The sequence below is a fragment of the Ixodes scapularis genome, unplaced genomic scaffold, assembly GCF_016920785.2.
Source record: "Ixodes scapularis isolate PalLabHiFi unplaced genomic scaffold, ASM1692078v2 PGA_scaffold16__2_contigs__length_2301149, whole genome shotgun sequence".
Classification (NCBI taxonomy): domain Eukaryota; kingdom Metazoa; phylum Arthropoda; class Arachnida; order Ixodida; family Ixodidae; genus Ixodes; species Ixodes scapularis.
Genome location: NW_024609842.1, coordinates 2,214,853 through 2,233,812, shown reverse-complemented (window position 1 = coordinate 2,233,812; position 18,960 = coordinate 2,214,853). Strand labels below are relative to the sequence as shown.

Genomic DNA, 18,960 nt, shown 5'->3' with positions numbered 1-18,960 from the left:
TATTAGGCCTAGCTTGGTGCCTGTACCCTTGTTGGAACTGCCATTTTCTGGGCTTTCAGGACGGCCTCTTTTTTAACTATCAATCGTCTAAGAATGGGAGAGAATCCCGTTAAGAACACTTGCCCTGGTATAGAAAACGAAATTGGCTGCAAGCGGCTGCTCTGTGGTCACATGATACCTCGCACCTAGGCCTATGACGCTTTAGAATGAATTGGCACTTCCAAGTAAGGCACAGGTCATCAATTGCGCCCCTTGTTAAATAGCAGAAGTTCCCAATACAACTTTGTTTTCTATCGTTTCACTTGCAGCATACAGTGTGTAACAGATGATCCACCTTTCTTCGGTTCTGGTAGCAGACGACGCAACGGCGTCTTGTTTCCAGCAGCAAATGACACTCTAGGGCAGACAAACCCTACCTATTTGCTCACGTTAGCAGGGGACGTGTCTGTTAAAGAAAGGTCAGCTCCCTAAGTACAAGCCTGACGAGATCTCAATCTCACAAAACACCAAAATCGGGCCATTGGTACAACATTTCAAGGTACAAACAGAAGCTGCACAGCACGGCGCCGAAGCGAACTTGCTGCACCTAAAAACAAGCATCTAAGCTGCCGTCTAAAACCTCTCCAGAGTAGGACAGCACCACGGTCGTTCTTGGCAGCATGCAATGCTTTCCCACAGCATTACGAGAAAGGTTTGTGACCAGTAGCGTACTGAAGGACTCGGTCACTACTGTAATTGTGCATGTGTCACTACGAAGATTATGGAGCTAACGAAATTGAGCAACTGCACGCAAGCTAATCTGGTCAAGCATGCTAACAGAGGGCAGATCAAAAACGTGTATTAGCACATTATTAGGACTTTAGATGAAAAGGAACAGTACAAAATAATACTTACTGCATTTCTGCAAACTTGATGCTCTGAACGAAGGCCAGTCAGGGTCTGGTGCTTGGCCCGGTCGCACACGAGACAAGATGTCCGCCCCAGGCATTTTGCTTGGCCACCCGCCGTTGTTTCATACTCACGTCGAACCACAACAGAGGGACGGACGCCACCGTTATTTCGTCATTCTCTTCGATGAACAGTACTCCTCCACACTAGAATAAAAGGCGTGGTCAGACATGATGTTCATTCAAGTTACTTCACACTGTCAGGTCTTCGCAGCCTTTAGCATATATTATAATAACTCCATGGCTATACCCCATGCACGGCCACAATGAAACACGACGGCGTCGCATTCCGGTATACGCCAAGTAATAAAAGTAGCGGTAAAAGAGAAAAACGGTGCTCATTTCGCGTAAAGGTCTGTTTACACCATGCTTTGTAGCTTTTTACTTGCAACGGTTTCATGATACCGAGGTTTCGTGCAAATAGCTTATTTACATCCAGTTTTCAAGCAATGGCAATGGCGTTTCGACTATACTCCGTTCAATTTTAAACTGAGACTAGAAGCTCCGCCTTCAACGCAAGCTTTCTGCCCTTGCTAACACAAGTGCGATCACGCAGGCACGCGCAACCAAAGCACTGCAGAAGCCAGCGAGCTCGCACTGAAGGCGGAGATTCTAGTCTCAGCTTAGGGGCGAACGGAGTATACATTCCTTGCATATGACGACACGCTAGGTAAGGACGGGGCCCTGTGCCATGCCGGTGGTGAACTTCACAACGTGCGGTTGTGCTTACCAAGGCGTAGGATGCCGCTAACTGCCTGGACATACCGTAGAATACCGTGCATCCGCCCATTCCACATTAAGCACCCATTACCAAATTTGTGAGATCTGAGGAAATACGCACAGTACATTTATATGTAAAATTGAAGACCGGACAAGCACCCATCCCCCATTTTTTTGCGATTATTTCCAAAGTTTGAGTGCACGCTTGCCCAGTGTTTAACGGTACACTGTATTTTCATAGAAGGAACCTAGTTTTGTTTGATGTGAACTCGGAAAAACGAGCCGAGCTTACGAAGATGACAGTTAGCCAGTACGTGCGGAATTTTTCAGCATTGGTGCGATTGCGCTACGAGCAGAAAGTTTCGATATACCGCTAAGTTATAATGCAAAAAAAAAAAAATGTTGTGTCGAAAAAAAAAAAAAAGTTGTATTGCGTGCCGCAAAATTTGACGAGCGGCTCTAGGAGTCGCCTGTAGAAAAATTGTTACGACTTTGCGAAGTATGGCAAACAATGCAAGGTTACCGCCATAATCTAAAACCTGATGCAAGAATAAATAAAATAACGGACAAGCGTCTCGCGGACGGCACAAACCGATGCCCCGCCAGCAGCGTCTCGGCGAGCTAGCATGCCTCCACCAACACGGCGCGGTCGCCCCCGGAGACCGCCTTGATCACCGGATACCGCGCGGTGCCAGCCACCAGTGCTAACGCCCCCCCCCCCCCCCCCCCACACACACACACACTCACTCACTCACGGATTAAGCGCGACGATGGGATGACGAGCCAGCGGGACGGTGAGACGACGCTCCTGACGCCCGACTCCTACTTCTATCTTCTCCCCTCACCTTAACCCAAGTCAGTGACAAATGCGCCTAGCGCGCGTACACGATTGACTCTATCCCCCCCCCCCCCCCCCTTAATTTCACTTCAACGCTTACAACAACACACGGAGGCCGCCGCCGACCGGTCACCGTCTCGCCGGGCTAGCGGCGCGACATTCGTCCATACTCGGCCGGGAGCCCCGAAGGTGCGCTCAAAGCGTGGAAACATTGCGATGCGACGAAAGGCAAAGGGCATCTACACTACGAACGGGCAGAAGCCGATGCAAAAACGTGCGCGAACGTAAACAGAAAAGTGCCGCCGCTCGCCACTACGAAATAATACGCGGCCGCATCCCTTTCCTGCTGCTCGTACTTTCTCTTACTTGACGGCTACTCCGTCTTGCGGGACATGCCGACGAAACGATCGTCGGGATACGGCGAAGGGCCGTGAACACCGTCGAGTCAACCACCAGCAAGGGTTGTTGAGCGGAAGTTGGTTCACTAGGCCTACATACGACGAAACCGACAGAACACGAACATCAAAATCAAAGCACAGGCGGTAACTTCGAGCGACTTCTGCCCCATATAGATTGACATGCAGCGCTTTCACTCGCCACCACGGTCACCTACAATTTTTTCAACCCTGGAGCCACCGTACCTGAACCATGCCGCGAACCACGCCAACGTCCCGCTCGCCATTTGTGTTTGCTCACCTTGTCCAGCTTTGGATTGGATGCTGGATCGGCTTTCTAGCAAAGTCTATCAACAGCTGGCTCGATGCTGGATGAGGTGTTTTCTAGTCTAAACACGAATTCGCAAATATATAATTGTGCTACTGTGTTACTCTAAAAAAAAAAAAAAAAAAAAAAAAAAACGGGGGCAGGAAGAATTACGCGACGCTTCGACGGAGTGCCCTCTGGGAACTACTTGGCCACTCAGTTTCTGTTTCGATTGAGCAGTTTCCTTTCATGCTATCACGCCGTAACCGAATGCGCCGCTTGAGTTTTCGATTATCTGACTTTTCACGAATGTACAATACATTCAAAAGTACAATACATTCATTCATCGGGTTTATATAACTGTAGGGAAAAATAAATTATGTCTTAACGTCGGGGTCACCGTTAATCAAGTAGTAACAATCAAAATTTTTGAACCGAAACTGTTAAAAAGCGAGGGCAGACGCTATGAAAGCGGTGGCAGCGCGTGCAACTGGGTGGATCGCTTACTGAGGCCGACCGCTCAACGACCGCTTGTGCGGAGCGCTCGGCATCTGCCTGGGCAAAGGGCTGGATCGCGCATCCCCGCTTGGTCGCTGCAGCTGCAGCGCGAGAGTGAAGCCACCGATCGGCGATTTTGCATGTTGAAAAATCGCGTGTTTGGAGCGTTGCGGAGGCTGGTGGCAACATGCTAAAGACACGTTTTCTACTCGTTCGTACTCATTCGTCGAAGAAGCTCTTTAAACCCCTGTGTAAGCCCTGAGACTTGCCGTTGAGAACATGTGGAAATTTTTACGGAAGCGCAGTGCCGCAGTAAAACTGCCCAACTCATCGAAAGCAAGTTTCGCCGCCACGATGCAACGCGCGGGTGACGAGTGACCCGCGCGTTGTATCATTGGACTTTTTCCATAATGCAACATGCGGGACCCTTGTGACGTCACACTTGACGTCAATTGTGACGTCATTATAGGATATGTCCCATAATGCAATGCGCGGGTCACGAATGAGACTGCACATTGCATTATAGGACGTTTCCCATAACTCAACGCGTGGTTACGCCGACGGCGACGTTGGCGTCGCCGACCCGCGCGTTGCATCATGAGACGCTTCCCATAATGCAATGCGCGGGTCAGAAATGAGACGGTGCGTTGCATTATGGGACGTTTTCCATAACGCAACGCGCGGTTACGCCGACGGCGATGTTGGCGTCGCCGTCGCCGACCGCGCGTTGCATCATGGGACGCTTCCCATAATGCAACGCGCGGGACCCTCATGACGTCACACACGCCGTCATTATGGGAAACGTCCCATAATGCAATGCGCGGGTCACAAGTAAGACCCGCGCGTTGCATTATGGGACGTTTCCCATAATGCAACCCGCGGTTACGCCGACGGCGACTGCGACGGCGACTGCGACGGCGATGCCGCTCAAGCCGGAAACGGGCGTCTAAGAGCTGCTCTCTAAAAAATTAATAGATGTAAACCAAATTAAATTTTCATTCCACAGCCATGTTTGATACCGTCTTTTTTAACAAAACTGAAACAAGCCTTTGTTAACTGGTTTAAGGATGACGCGGCGTTAATACTAGGCCAAGGATAATATTAGGTGTCATCTTTTAGCATATTGAAGACATATGTCCAACATAATGGTTATTTGTAACCATCATATAGTTTCTATATCAGCGAAAAAGCCATGTCGGTTACATATCAAAACTTGCATGGCTCGAATGGCATGTGAAAGCAGGGAGAAAATGTTGTCGGTCAGTCACCGAAAACTCCGTGGCTGAACTGGCCGGTGATTACAGAAAGAAAACGATATCGGCCAGTCGCCGGAAACTCCATGGCTAGACTGGCCGCAGACTACAGCAAGAAAACGATGTCGGCCAGTCACCGGAAACTCCATGGCTAGACTGGCCAGTGACTACAGCAAGAAAACGATATCGGCCAGTCACCGGAAACTCCATGGCTAGACTGGCCGGTGACTACAGCAAGAAAACGATGTCGGCCAGTCACCGGAAACTCCATAGCTAGACAGGCCAGCGACTACAGCAAGAAAACGATATCGGCCAGTCACCGGAAACTCCACGGCTAGACTGGCCGGCGACTACAGCAAGAAAACGATGTCGGCCGGTATCGGGAACTTTCCGGCTGGCGCTGGCCAGTTTAGACAACGAGTCCCCGATATTTGCCGGGATCGGTTTCTTACCGGCGTCCCTGGCCGGGATCCGCCGTACAGCTCCCGGTACTGGCCGACGTAATCCCAGTATCGGCCGACATGGTGTGCTACCTTGGTAGACGCCCTCATACGATCGTCGTCGCTGTTTCAGATAACATTCCAGATGAACAACGAAGAACGAACCGTGCCCGGATCGTCATCCATGGCAACACAGTGCTAATACAAAACAAATGCGAACTAAAAAAAAAAAAAGCCACCGAGAAAACTGAAAAAAGAGAGAAAGCGAGAAAAAAAAACGCGTTTGCTTGTTCGTCACTTGACCGGCGTGTTGAAAATGGCGACCTTTGACCTTCTCCCGTCCTTGAAGCATTGCTGTGTCCATGTGCATTGTGTGCAGAGGGAGGGGGAAAAGAGATTTCCGTGTGCGCGCCCTTCCCCCTCCCACCAACAAACTACTCCGCGTTCTTTCTTGCGCTCCTCGTACACGCGGGGGTTGGGCAGATGGGGCAGACAGGGTTCGTCGGGAAAATGGGAATGGGTCTGTGTTTGAAAATAGCCTTCGTCAGAACTTAGAAGTTGTCGTCTCCGATCATTGCGGGATCCGGTTTGGATTCGCGGTGCTGCAACACTCCTGAAGTCACAAGACAAGGGAATCTGATTAAGGAATGTCAAAGTACTTCTGTTTATGGTATATTAATTAAATGCGACTTCAGCAAGTGTTCTCTTTCGAGCGCGTTCTCTAGCTTCCAAAGCGCGCGCCAAGCTCTATTCTTTTTGGCACCATGGTTGCTTATTTTGTTATGCGGAACAGAGACCTGATATTCAATCGTATTGAGCAAAACGCCAGTTCTACCGATGGCTTATTTTTTTGCTTTTTGCAGACCCTGGCAGGATCGCTTTACCATAACGGTCTGTTCACACATGCTCCAGAGAGCTAGAAGCATAGCACTAACCTAGCGCTAAGCGCGTGCTGACGGGAGCTTTCACCAGCTTTGTATCGCACCGTCAAAACTCTTGCACATGGCAGACGAAAAACAGCTCACGAGACGTGAGCAGCGCTACTTCAGCGCTTCGCTGCCTGTGAGAACCGGCTTTAATGGAGACATTCATTCGATTGTACAGACTTTCGGGTTGATGGCATGAGCTCGTTCCGTCGGTTTGAAGCATAGTTTGAGCACGCACACGCTGGGTGTGTAATTCGCAGCGAACGGTCTACTAAAAGTATAATGTTGCGCTGGTCTGCTGTCAACAGATCGCATGTAAGATGTAAACCATTGTACCACTTTTGTAGCCTATTTGTTTTTTTATTACGTGTATGTTATAACTCATACTTTTGCTGATGCGATCGGGTATTTCACGCTGCCTCTGTTGCTAATACTCCAAAATTCCTCGCAAACAGGCAGGAAGCTTTTGGCCTTATTGTGGATTCTACCGCTCAGGAACTTCGACTTCAGTCATCCTTGAATGCGATATGTATCTACGAGGCAATAAAGCTACGTTTAACCTGAACTGCACAATTTCGTTTCGGAGATTTGTGGCTCGGGACCGAATGTAAAGGAAAAATCTTTAGTCCCAGGGGTCTAAATCCAAGGGCGCAACGTTTAGACCTAGGAGTCCAAGTGCAAGGGCCTAACAGTTGGTCCTCGGGGTTCATTTGAAACGGTGTAACAGTTAGTCCCAGGGGTAAGAGTGCAAGGGCCTAACAGTTCGTCCTCGGGGTTCAATTGAAGCGGTGCAACAGTTGGTCCCAAAGAACCAGGTGCAAGCGCTTAAGAGTTGTTCCTCAAGGTGTAATTGAAACGGTGTTACAGTTAGCCCCAACGGTGCTAATGCGAGAGACTAAAGGAGGGGTGCAACAGTTACTCCTCTTCCCGTTACTCCCTGAGGCGACTAATAGTGGTGGCAACGCACTTGCTCCCCTCTGGGACTAAGTCGCCCTCCCCTTTTTCTTAGAGTGTATAACTTTAACGACGTTTTAGCACGATGTCGCTCTTGCGCGTCGCACAAATTAATTTAACAAAAACAGCAACAATCCCACCGGGACCCATAAGATTGGCGCCCTAGACTGCAAAAAAATCCAGCTTGTGGGTGGACCATGACATCAATCAAGGCTCGTCCGGTGATTGGCCGAAATGAGCATAGTCCGCTCCTCCTCTTTTTCGATTGTAAGTTCTCTCAAAAATTTCGTGCCTTTTTTTATTTAGTACAACGAAAATTTCGTTTTTTGGCAAAACGAATTTCTACTATAAAATAAAATATTATTTCAGTTCACGGGCGCGCAGAGGAAAAAGACTGAAGAGCCGAGAGGCGTGTAACTCGAAAAGCATTTAGTGTGGTATCAACATAAGGTCGTGTTGTTGTTGTTTTTTTTCTGTTGAGAAAAACAAAACTGGGGAATCGTTGTGCTTTGTCCGGTTTGTCGTGCAATTCTAGGTTACAGGCTGGAAGGGAGCTGCAGAAACTGTTCTAGGCTGACGCCTGCAGGTTCCGATACTCCTCCGCGTTCATGTCAAAAAGCTTCTGTCAGACCTCGTCTCGCACGCCACGATCTTTCCTGCACGTCCATCCAGCTTTTCATCCGAGACCCTTTTGCGCCCGTGGTGCACTGAAACATTGGTACACGTCCCTGCGCGAGCCCAAGACTGCGTTTCTTTCACGCCGAGCTTCCTCGAGCAGGACCACACTTGTTTCGTGTCTTGGGTTAGCAAAGCTGATTGAACTCTGCGTTCAGTCTCTCACAGTGTTCTGTCTCACTTGGGGCGCTACAGCGACACGTAACGATTAGTGATCTTCGTAATGTGACAGCCCCGCTCACATCGCGAAAGGCAATAAACGGTGTCGACAAAAATAAGGTTCCTACATACTGCGGCGTCTGAATGCGTTTGAATTCGCTTTATTAACGAAGTTCTAAATTTCTGAGATACGTAGTTTTATTGTGGAAAAGGAAAAAAGCCGGTTTTATTTTCTAGAGCTAACTTTGTATTTTAAATTTACCCATGACTCCTTCAATTGAGACAAGATTTCCTTTGATTTACTGCTTGCTCACTTCATATTTTTGTCACGTGATGAAGACGTTGGGTTGCAATGGCGACGAAATATGCTGACATGTGCGAGAAGATACGCGATAACCAGATAGCTATACTGCCCTACTGAAACAAAGTCTTTATATGTGCATGCTGTTGTGTATTGTGTGGCAATGCATAAATAAAATTGATTTGCTTAGATTGATCTGATACAGGTTGCTACAGTGCTTTCGCTCTTCATCGATATGTAGCAAGGCAGATATCAAAACCTGGACTAATGACTGCCGCGACGAATCTTTTAGATTCTACTAAAATTAAAGATAAACGACCCGTTAGGTGAAGTCTCTGTATCTCGTTTTTCGTGCTATATTTTCAGATAAAGCTAAATGAAGTTCATAAAACGTTCTAATATGCATTTTATTGTAAAAAGATATTGTAAACACATACATTGATTGTGATTATTTTCTCATATAACGCTGAATGCGAAAGTCAAAGAAAACGCTTTTATTTATACTTTTTCAGAGGCATGGATATTTGGGAGCGCAATTTCCACCTTGGAACTGTTCAAGACACCTCACTATCAATATTTTTGCACTTTCCGAACCAGCACCGCTGAAAAAGAGGGAACAATTTTAATCTCAGATTTCTCAAATTTGTCGTGGCGAGACACCGAGGAATATTAACCAGCCGTCAATTTATGCTTGCTACGCGATTCTAAGCACCACGCAGAAGTTTTAACGTAGGATCTCTTTATTACGCGTACTGGCCTGGTTTCGGTTTTTGGAGGATAATACACGTTAAAAATAAGCATTCACCAAAAATCGCACAAGGTTAGCAAGAAGATGTCTGAATACATATAGTTGTAGTACATTGGTGTATACATGTGCGAACAACTTAAGGCAAAACAAACATACACGTGTACGCACTATATACTGGCATAGAAAAAGCGCGTCCTGCGTCAAGATCACCTTTAAGTAGGTTTGAGCTGTTCGCTATTTGTGACGAACTCTCCTTATTTGTTTTCCGTCCGGTTATAATGTGTGTGTGAGCAACATGTGGCATGCCGAATGGGTTTGGTTGCTTTGAACGAGCCATTAGATTGCACAGTTCCAATTAATTTGAGCTTCACGTCAAAGAGTTGTTGGTAATTAACATCAACCTAAGAATGCTTGAAATGGGTAAGATGCGCCTGGTCAATCTGCTGTCTTTTTTATCTTCTACGCAGTTCGAAAGATTGCTCTTGCTGGCGATCCTCTCTGTTCAATGTGAAATCGCAGATACACGGAACTGGGCAGTGTCGCGGTGCAGATGTATCCCAATAGTATCTTAGGGAAACGTCGGAGTCTCTGTGTCTTTCTTTCAAGCTACATGTGAAATACAAATTTTTATCTCAGTTCTAAAAAAAATAAAATAATTGATGTACTGCTAGCATTGTAAAACTGTGAGAGGCTTAGTTATCTCGTTACATTCGATGCCGAATTTTAACTGTCCAATTTTTATCATAAATTCGAAACCATCTTTTTGGTGAACCCGCCCCATAACCCTTTAAAAAAAAAAAAGGGCCTGAGTAATATTTCGAAAATGGTTCGGAGAAAGGTAGATTTAAAAAAAAAAAAGATTGCACAATAAGCTCCTCCCCAAGTAGCACAACTCGCTGGTTTGGGAATGCGGCGGTACCGGTCTGCCGGCAAGATCCTACTGGCCCGACGCTGGAAACGCCCCGTGGGGCGACAACGGGCCAGTGAGATTGCCAGTCACTGGCCAGCGACTGGGACTGACTGGGACGCCCGGCACTGGGCGTCCCAGTGAGTTCCCGGGATGCTGCCAGCACAAACCCCCAGCGTAGTACCAGTAATACGGTAAGATACCAGCAAGACCCCAGGCTAGCAGCCTCAAGCCATACAGTTCCCGGTCTTTTTTCCCAGCGAGTTCCCGGGCTGCTGCCAGCACAAATCCCCGGCATAGTACCAGCAGTACCGCAAGATACCAGCAAGACCCCAGGCTAGCGGGCTAAAACCATACAGTTCACGGTCTTGTTTTCCATGCGAACATTTGGTTTTGTGTGCAATTCACACCTGGATAGAAATGATGTAGTTCATAACAAGGGTTATTTTAACACGTAATGTGTGTAAACAATAAATGAAACATACAAAATTGTTACCGTCATTGTTTATTGTCAGTTGCAGTGAAGCTACAGTCGGCTGGTAATCATGTGCTTGTCGCCAGAGGAGTGCGCTGAATGAAAGAGGCTGCATATCACGGGCCTAGGAAATTTTCTTCACACTTCTCATGCAGCTTGTGATGCAAGTCGACCATGCACCCGAGAAGGCAAGTCCTTCATTACAGCACCTGTAAAGAGAATCGACACCACAGTAGAATGACAGGGTAAATCAATAGCAGCTGGACGTGAAACTGGGGTGAGGGGCACGAGACAAGCAGCCCATGTAAAAGGAAATTTTTTTGTAGCTAATGCACTAATTGTCTTTATTTTATTTTCAATCTGGAAACTATATCAAAACAAGAATCCCTAAGGGACACACCTGTAACAACACACTGGATGACCAAGGGGCGAAAATGGTCCAGTTATCTCATAATCAAGGTCAGCTATTTGTATGAAAAAGGCCCACTTCAAAGAAAGGCTTGTGGAAATCATCTATTTTAATTCAAAAGGGCATGTCGAGAGACGGGCGAGCTTGGCAGAGTAGTTGGCATGTTGTTTAAAGGGGTTATGACACGCCGGAAATAAAATATGAGATAACTATACTGCTGGGACCCATTGTATGTTCCTATAATCCTGCTAAATTTGTTTTGAAAATGGCGCGATAGTTTCGTGGATAAATCGATTACTATGCGGGTCCCTCGGAGGGGCGGATCCGGGCGGAGCTGGAGGTTGGCTACGTAGTCAGCCTCCAGCGCGGTGTCTCCTTGCACGCACTCGCAGACTTGGCCCTCTTGGCGTCTCGAGCCTCAGCTTCTTCGTTTACCTTCCACGTTGCGAGCATGCGGTCCGCGACGATTATGTCTACGGCATCGCTCGCCTTGTCAAAGTGTTCGACATTGATCGCCGCAGCAATTATAGTGATTGCTATCAAGAGATGTTGGAAGCTGTTCATTTTGACTGCGACCCGCTGGCAACCAGCTCCAGCGACGACGAGTTACGGACGAGCTCCCCGTGGTCACCGTCGTCCGGGAATATCTCGCAGGCGCATGCAGGATGGAAGGTGAACGGACCGGGGGTGAGAGCGAGGGTAGCGTTCGGGTTACCGAGTTCCGTGAGCCGTTTTAATCGTACCGCGGCGAGGAGAGCTTGGGCGATCATGAGGGCGCCTAGAATAAGAGAGCGTTCATGGTCACGTGGTTTATGGACACCATGGTGTGACTAACTTGGGCAGTGTTGCCTGGTCTCCAGATGAAAATGATCAAAATTCATAAATTGAATATTGCAATCCCCAGAGCTCTAAAAATCGCGTAACTTGGTGTATATACTAAGTAGCCTATGAGCATTCCATTTCAAGAATAATCTATCAGTTTAATTTTCGTGTCATAACCCCTTTAACACTGACGTTTGTTACGACAGGTGTGCAGTCCCCGATATCCACATTCAGCATTTTTAGGTAAACATAGCGATTCATTAGCATTACTGAGACAATGACAAATCATATCCTTGACATATACAGCTCACCGTTGTACACATACTAATGAGATTGGGTAGACACAGGTAAACATGTAACGCATTGCAGAGTATGACACCCCGGTTCCCACATAATGGCAACTTGACGACTAAAAGTCATCTGCAGACTTCATGAAATAAAAAATAGCGACTTACACAAAAACTAGTATATATTATCAGCGTCCACCATCAAACTCACATTGAGTGTTTTCCATCGGCATGCCCTAGCCCTTTAAAATGCCCACAAGCCTCACTTACTTTAAGCATATGACATCCCATGAGATGAAACATTCCCTCGTTATCATCATTAAAATGTCTACAGGTGCGAACAATTCAGGAATATCAATTGAAAGATACCAAATCAGTAGTGAGGTAGTGTACAGTGGCTGGTAGATGCAGGTTAATATGTATGGGACATCTATTTTCTAAGTGATATTGTTTATCTGGTCAATTTTCTTCACATACCCATCACATACTGGGACAAGGTTCTCAATACAGTGGAAAACAGGAAGGAGGAGTGAGTTCCAGATTTAGTTTTGCACAAGTTATGTGGCATCTGACTTCATCCTCTTAGAATTTATTAGAGTGGATCTGGGTGTAATGATGTCTAGCCCGACAATACTGCCAGGAGCACATGTCCCAAAACCTTCAGAAACGGGTAGGGGAAGTTTTAATCATAATTTCCGTATTGCGATGAGAGCTGCTCACACTGAGAATTGATGTGAGCAGTGTCGGCCATCCCTCTGTCTGAAATATCTATGAGTCAGCCACCCCCTATCAGAAAAAGTTTTAGCTGAGCGCTTTTTACGGCCCGCTCAGCTCAGACACTGAGCGGGAAATTAACCAGGCATGCACGTAACACTCAGTCGGCAGTGGCCATAGGGGTGCAGGAATTGTCTTCTCCATCGGCATCTGCGCTCCAATTGGTCGTTGCTGACTGAGCGTTGTGTGCATGCAGGTGCTTTCCTTTTGAGTGGAGCGGGTCTAACAATGCTCAGATAAAACTATCTAATGTCTATGTCACAGCCTAGCCAAACGAGCAGTCTTCTTCCTCGCTTGCACAATAGACCAAAATTGCACTGCATACTGCTTTAGAGGCTTGTTGGCATGTTTCACACTCACTCTCTGCAGACAGCTAGGACTATCGGTAAGCGAGGGAAAAAAAGTGTGAACACATATCATGCATGCCAAAAGAAAACATCAATGGGACTACACGAGACTGCATTAAAGTTGCCAATTGGGCGCGTTTTATACTGCACAGCCAATGGCTGAATCACATAAGTGTCACACTTGCCGAGCTTGAAGTACAGTCGTGATCTTTACGAGTGTGAACAAGCGATCGTCGACTGTTCAGTACTGGGAGCATCATGCACCAGCGGACTTGCTCTCCTTTTAAAATGCCTTGCGAACCAAGCATGGTAAGTCATCTGATAAGGAGAGAACGTCACCACGGACAGCACTGAGCAGTTGATAATCACCTGCTTACCTTCATATGGATCAAGTCTCTACTTGGCCAAAGTAGGCAGTATGTGTGCAGCAGAAACGGCTGTACTGAAATCTCAAAAGGATGAAAGATCAGAACAGGCTTGGTGAGGTTTCACGTTGCAAGTATGCCCATGCAAATTTCACTTTCTAAAACATAAACACGCATTTCAAATTGTCATCCAGGACAAGCTGCTATTACACAGCTGTATATATAAGGCAGCTTACCATCAACAACCTTCGCAAACTGCCATGGACCTGATCCTCGGCTTGGCTGATGATGCAGGAACGAATTGGCCTAGTCGATGCTAGCTTCCGTTCGGCAAGGGCTGCACAGAGTATAAAGATGAAAAAAGTGTTGTAGATTATGTGAAACAAACAAAAGCAATCCTAGCATCCACAATTCGCTAGAGGCACTGAAAACAAAAATAAGAGGTTGGGTCAATTATTTTAATGCAATATACTTCGGACACATACCATGACTGCAGGTAAGATATTTGCTGCCTTCAATCTAGATCTGCTTGAAAATTTACAAGCCAAATAACAAATATTTTATAAGCTGAAATATATTTTGCTGGAACTACAAAATCTGAAGACTATCTCTGCAAATATGGTGCTATCTAGTACATCAGAGATGAGTAGAATTGGATTACAGCGTCCCCCTTACAAAGATTGAAGCAAAACAAGTATAGAATCTGCCGTGCCACTACAGTAAAACCTTGTTAATTCGGATCTCATGGGACCGGCAAAAATGTCCGAATTAACCGAAAGTAGAAATATCGAAAGGACAAAGAAAGCTGCGCGAAAACGTTGCCCTGTGACAAACCTTTATTTTGAAAAAAAATCTGTTATTACCGCCTGCTTTCTGGACGACGCTTGGGCGAAGACGGCAACTTTCCTTAGCGCGGTCGAGTGCTCCACCGCACTCGCACTGTCGGAGCTACGCATCCCGTGCGCTGACAATGTAGCACAGCAAGGCCTCTTCTAGTTTCGGGTGCACCACCTTCCAAGGCCGCTTTCTTTTCGCGTTGAACTTCTCGCTCTCAAAAGCCCGTAGGATATCGGCCAAAATTTTTACGTACGTGGCCAAAGTGCTTCTCTTGACTTCGTAACTTTCCATAAGTTGTCGAAAGACGCCGCCCTTTAAGGCCCTCAGTATTTCCACTTTCGTCGCTAAATTCTTAGCCTGGTACAGCTGCAACGGAAAACGAGTAGCACAACTGACCAGTAATCGGGGCGGCGAAATCGCAACACCCGGCGCCATTTTTCTCGAGCGCCGATAGCGAGAGTGCCAGTCACGTTGCAATTTACAATGCGGGGGTGGCCGACGAAAAATTGAGGGATAGGATAGTTGTTAAAACGGCGGGCTTTAGGATCCCCGCGTTGAGGCATAAAACGTGACTGTCACTCTCGCTATTGGCACACTCGGGAACAATAGCCCCGCGTGTCGCGATTTTGCCATTCCGGTCGTCGGTCACTTGTGCTACCCTTTTTCCGTTGCAGCAATGCTTCTGCCGCTTCCTTGCCAGGAGAGTAACGCGCTGAAGCACGGCGATCCAGAGCAAAACTGGTGCGAAACACGGAGAACCGAAAAACCATGGGAAAACCGGAAAAATCACGTGCGCACTTCGGATGGATATCGGTTATACCTTTTGGAACAGACGGTAGATAGCGCCACCTGCCGAATTCGTCCGAATTTACGATAGCGCGCCGCGTTCCCTCTGAATTAATGAGCGTTTGCTGCCATTGACTAATACATACGTTTGACGGGACCGAATCGGCAGTTCAAATTATCCAAATTAGCGGGGGTTGAATTAACGAGGTTTTACTGTACGACAGAAGCGACTCTACTGTGATCTCGTGGGGATCAGAGTTCGGAACAGGCATGAAGGATTTGGCACGAGAAATATGCCAATGTCATTATTCATTTTTGCAACATTAAAATGACTCTGAAAGTGCGACCAGCTGCAGGGTGTATTAATGCAAATCTTGTGAGTGCTGAATTGTAGGCGCAGTGCCCTGGTTGTGTTCATGTGCGATATATGACCAAATACCATAGAGACCAATACTGCAAGCCTCATCGAAAACCAATGGGTGGGGTGGCGAACGGCGTGAGTGGCGCTGTTCACCTCTCTTGCCGTTCATTTGTGTGTTGCCCCTTCCAATGGGAAGGCTTCAGCCATTATTGGGAACACTAAATAAACAAATAAAAATGCAAACACAACACACACAGCAATACTGGCAGCAAGTCGAGACGCACTTCTGTTGTAAACTCAGCATTCCGCTTACGAATGGGATGCGCAATTTCCCTACAGGATTTCATTCCACGTGAATGGCATCGGAATTGCTAAAGGTCAGTCCATAAACACAGTCTGCGTTAAAAACAATCCTATCAGCAATAAGTTTCTATTATATTGCTCAATATATAAAGAACCTTACCATGAACAGCCTTGGCAGTCTTCCATGAAGCCTGGCCTTCAGCAGAGGAAGCTGTCATTCTGTGTCGTCTCAGGACACTCGCATCAGAATGGCGAAAGTGAATGCCAACTTCTACTCGGTAAGGACTGCAGTAAGTATAAACATGAAAACACAGATTAGAATATACGATAAAAAATATCATAGACCAACGTGAAAAAAGTGCACAAAAAGACAAGGACAAAAGGACAGGAACACATAGGACGCAGACTGGTGCACACTCACAACTTGATCTATTGAACATAAAAGAAAAAGGATCAGAGAAATCAGAAAGGCTGTGTTCGGAGAATGCGAGCTTCAGAAACCAGGGCGTGAGCAAAAGATGTCAGGTAGACTGTTTTACAGACACTTTGGAAATAACAACAGCCTTTCCATGTAATAAGGTGGTGAGTTCATTCTGATTGAACATCCTGAAAAGTAACAAACAAAAAACAAGGAATAAAAGAGAGGAATACATGCACTACATACGAGTGTAGACTCCCAACTCACAAATTGGAGAAGAAAAAAAATAAAGAATGCGAAAGGAGCTTTAGCAAAAGTTCGAACAGGTCCAAGTGGAATGTGCTAACTCCCACCCATATGCATAAGACTGTAAACACAATTTTCTTGGCAGCTCAGGTAACGGACGGATGTGCGGACACATTGGTCGCCCATACTAAGAATAATAAAGGCCTAAAATAATCCCCTTGTATGGTTTTCACAGTATCTGCTAATTATTCACGTTTTCTCTAAAAGCCTCGTCCCACTAGAGCGACAAACACCGATTTTCGTCCGACGACACCACAAAGTTCCATGTCGCCGATGCTGTCCCACTGCAACGGCCAACGCCCGCGACAAATAATAGAGGCGGAGGGCACCGCGCTCTTCCAGACATTCTAGTTTACCAGTGAACAATACGGTGGAGGGAGGCAATCAAACAACCCCCCTTCCCCTTTCCGCCTCCACCCGCCGGCGGGACGGCCCCCCCCCCCCCCCCCCCCCCCCCCCCGCGCCCGCCGCTGCCGCGGTTTCCCATTCCCCACCCCGCGCGCGCCCGCCGCTGCCTAAGCGCTGCCGCGGTTTCCCCCCCCCCCCCCCCCCCCCCCCCCCCACCTCCATCTCCCCAAACGTTCCGCCGCTACTGATGGACCTCGAGCGAGTATGCAGCCTATTTGTGAACGAAGAAAAACAGCCTCGCATTACCCCATTCGCGCACAATTAGTAATACTGGTAAAAGCAAGCGATCTAGACAATAACAAGGATTTTGAACGGAGGAAAGAATAATCTAGCCCTAACAGACAAAGAAAGGAACTTACTTTGGAACGACCGTACCATGATCTTGGCTGTTGAGCAGATTTGACGTAGTTCCACGGCTCACAGTCGCTTCCTTCTTGTTTAGACACATTTGAAACTAAGATAAACTCCACGCATCACGACTAATCGGTGAATTGACCTGAAGACAGAGATATGAAAACTCACACGCCCGGCCAAACGTGCAAAAAAGGGCTGTGGATTGGATTGGATTGCATTGGTTGGCTCTAATGGATATCTAGCGACTTTACGGAAACTATCTTCAACACGCTTGCAATAAAGCGACCAGCAATGCAAATTAAAAAAAAACATTAGTACACACATTAATAATAACTTATTTAGCATGTAAACATTGCCACAATAATATAAATGCGTCCTGAACACGTAGCAAAAAATTAAATACGAAACTAACCACACAATGTATCCAACCGACTTCAGCAGACATATAATCTTCTAAAACATCAGACGTCCTGTATGTCGGTTTGGCTTTGGTTGTTAACGCGTCCTGCTAGTAATGTAGTGGTCGGTGGTTCGAATCCCACTAGAGAAAATTTTCTAATTTCTTTTTTATCGCGTTTTTTTCTTGTTTTTATTATTTTAAATATTTGCTGTGTTTTTTGCAGTCGCCGGCCCCCTACTTTAGGGTAAAAGTCACGCAGAATGTGAAAATAGAAAGTGCGAGCCCAAATTTGAGTTGATGCAATGCACAAACCGTGGCCCTCCTGTTTGCCGGGATAAATCGCTCCCTCCGTGCTAATAGGATGGTTGGTGTAGTACGCAAACAGCGGAAGTGCTTTCAACGAAGTAAAGAAGCTAATAATAATGGGAATATTGAGAGAAAAATGGGAAAATGTGTATGTAAATGGTCAAACTGCCACAGTGATGCAGCCGAAGTTTGTCTGAAGGCGGTCACCTTTAGCCACTATTAAAACAAAAATACCGCTATTTTAAGGCAGTTATTTACCTGAGCTCATAGCGCGCTACGTATTGAGCACATCTCTTAATTTTCTGACTTCCGTAAAGTAGTACTTAATTTTGTTCTGGCACATCAGTGATATCCATCGCCTGCCCCCTGGTTTTACTTATTGAGGTTGTGCTCCGCAATTTTACTTTTTTATAAGGCCTATAATGTTTTTATTCCTGAGATCGAAGAACAGTGCGGATAAATAAACTAGCTTTCAGAAACGATATCGTTCGGTGTGATAACATTTATGTTTTGTAGCGCCAAGGGGTCACATTCACAAACCCGGCAGTGTAAACACCCACAACGCCTTTGTGTTTCCCGTTTTATCGTGTTAAAAAAAAAAAGTTTTTATATTTACTTTTTTTTTTGGTGCGGTATGTCGTATAACATAAGCTATCGGGGACAGATCATCTGGCTATGTGAACATTTGAAATATTTCTGTTAGATGGTCGTAGCTACCACAGAAAATAGTCGATTCTTGCCTGAAATAGCATATTTTCACACTCAATTAAAATCACCAATAACATGATCTCAGGAAAGTTGTGTACATCTCGCAGCGTCATAGGCAAAACACACATCTCTTTCTTGTCCAGATTCTGCAATGTAATGCAAATTATTGTTTTTGTAACTCAAAGCGCGTGCTCAATCATGCCACGTGTTTGTTAATTGTGGTTGT

General features: G+C 46.4%; 1 protein-coding gene across 1 annotated transcript in view; it reads right to left on the bottom strand.

Moving 5' to 3' along the window:
• Nucleotides 1–8,967: 8,967 nt before the first annotated feature.
• Nucleotides 8,968–18,960, bottom strand: part of LOC115318164 (venom metalloproteinase antarease-like TtrivMP_A) — a 47,769-nt gene continuing 37,776 nt past the window's right edge. Inside the window, exon 14 of the mRNA XM_040213679.1 lies at nucleotides 8,968–9,015. Coding sequence (XP_040069613.1) covers nucleotides 8,968–9,015 — 48 coding nt within the window. The remainder of the gene's footprint in view (nucleotides 9,016–18,960) is intronic.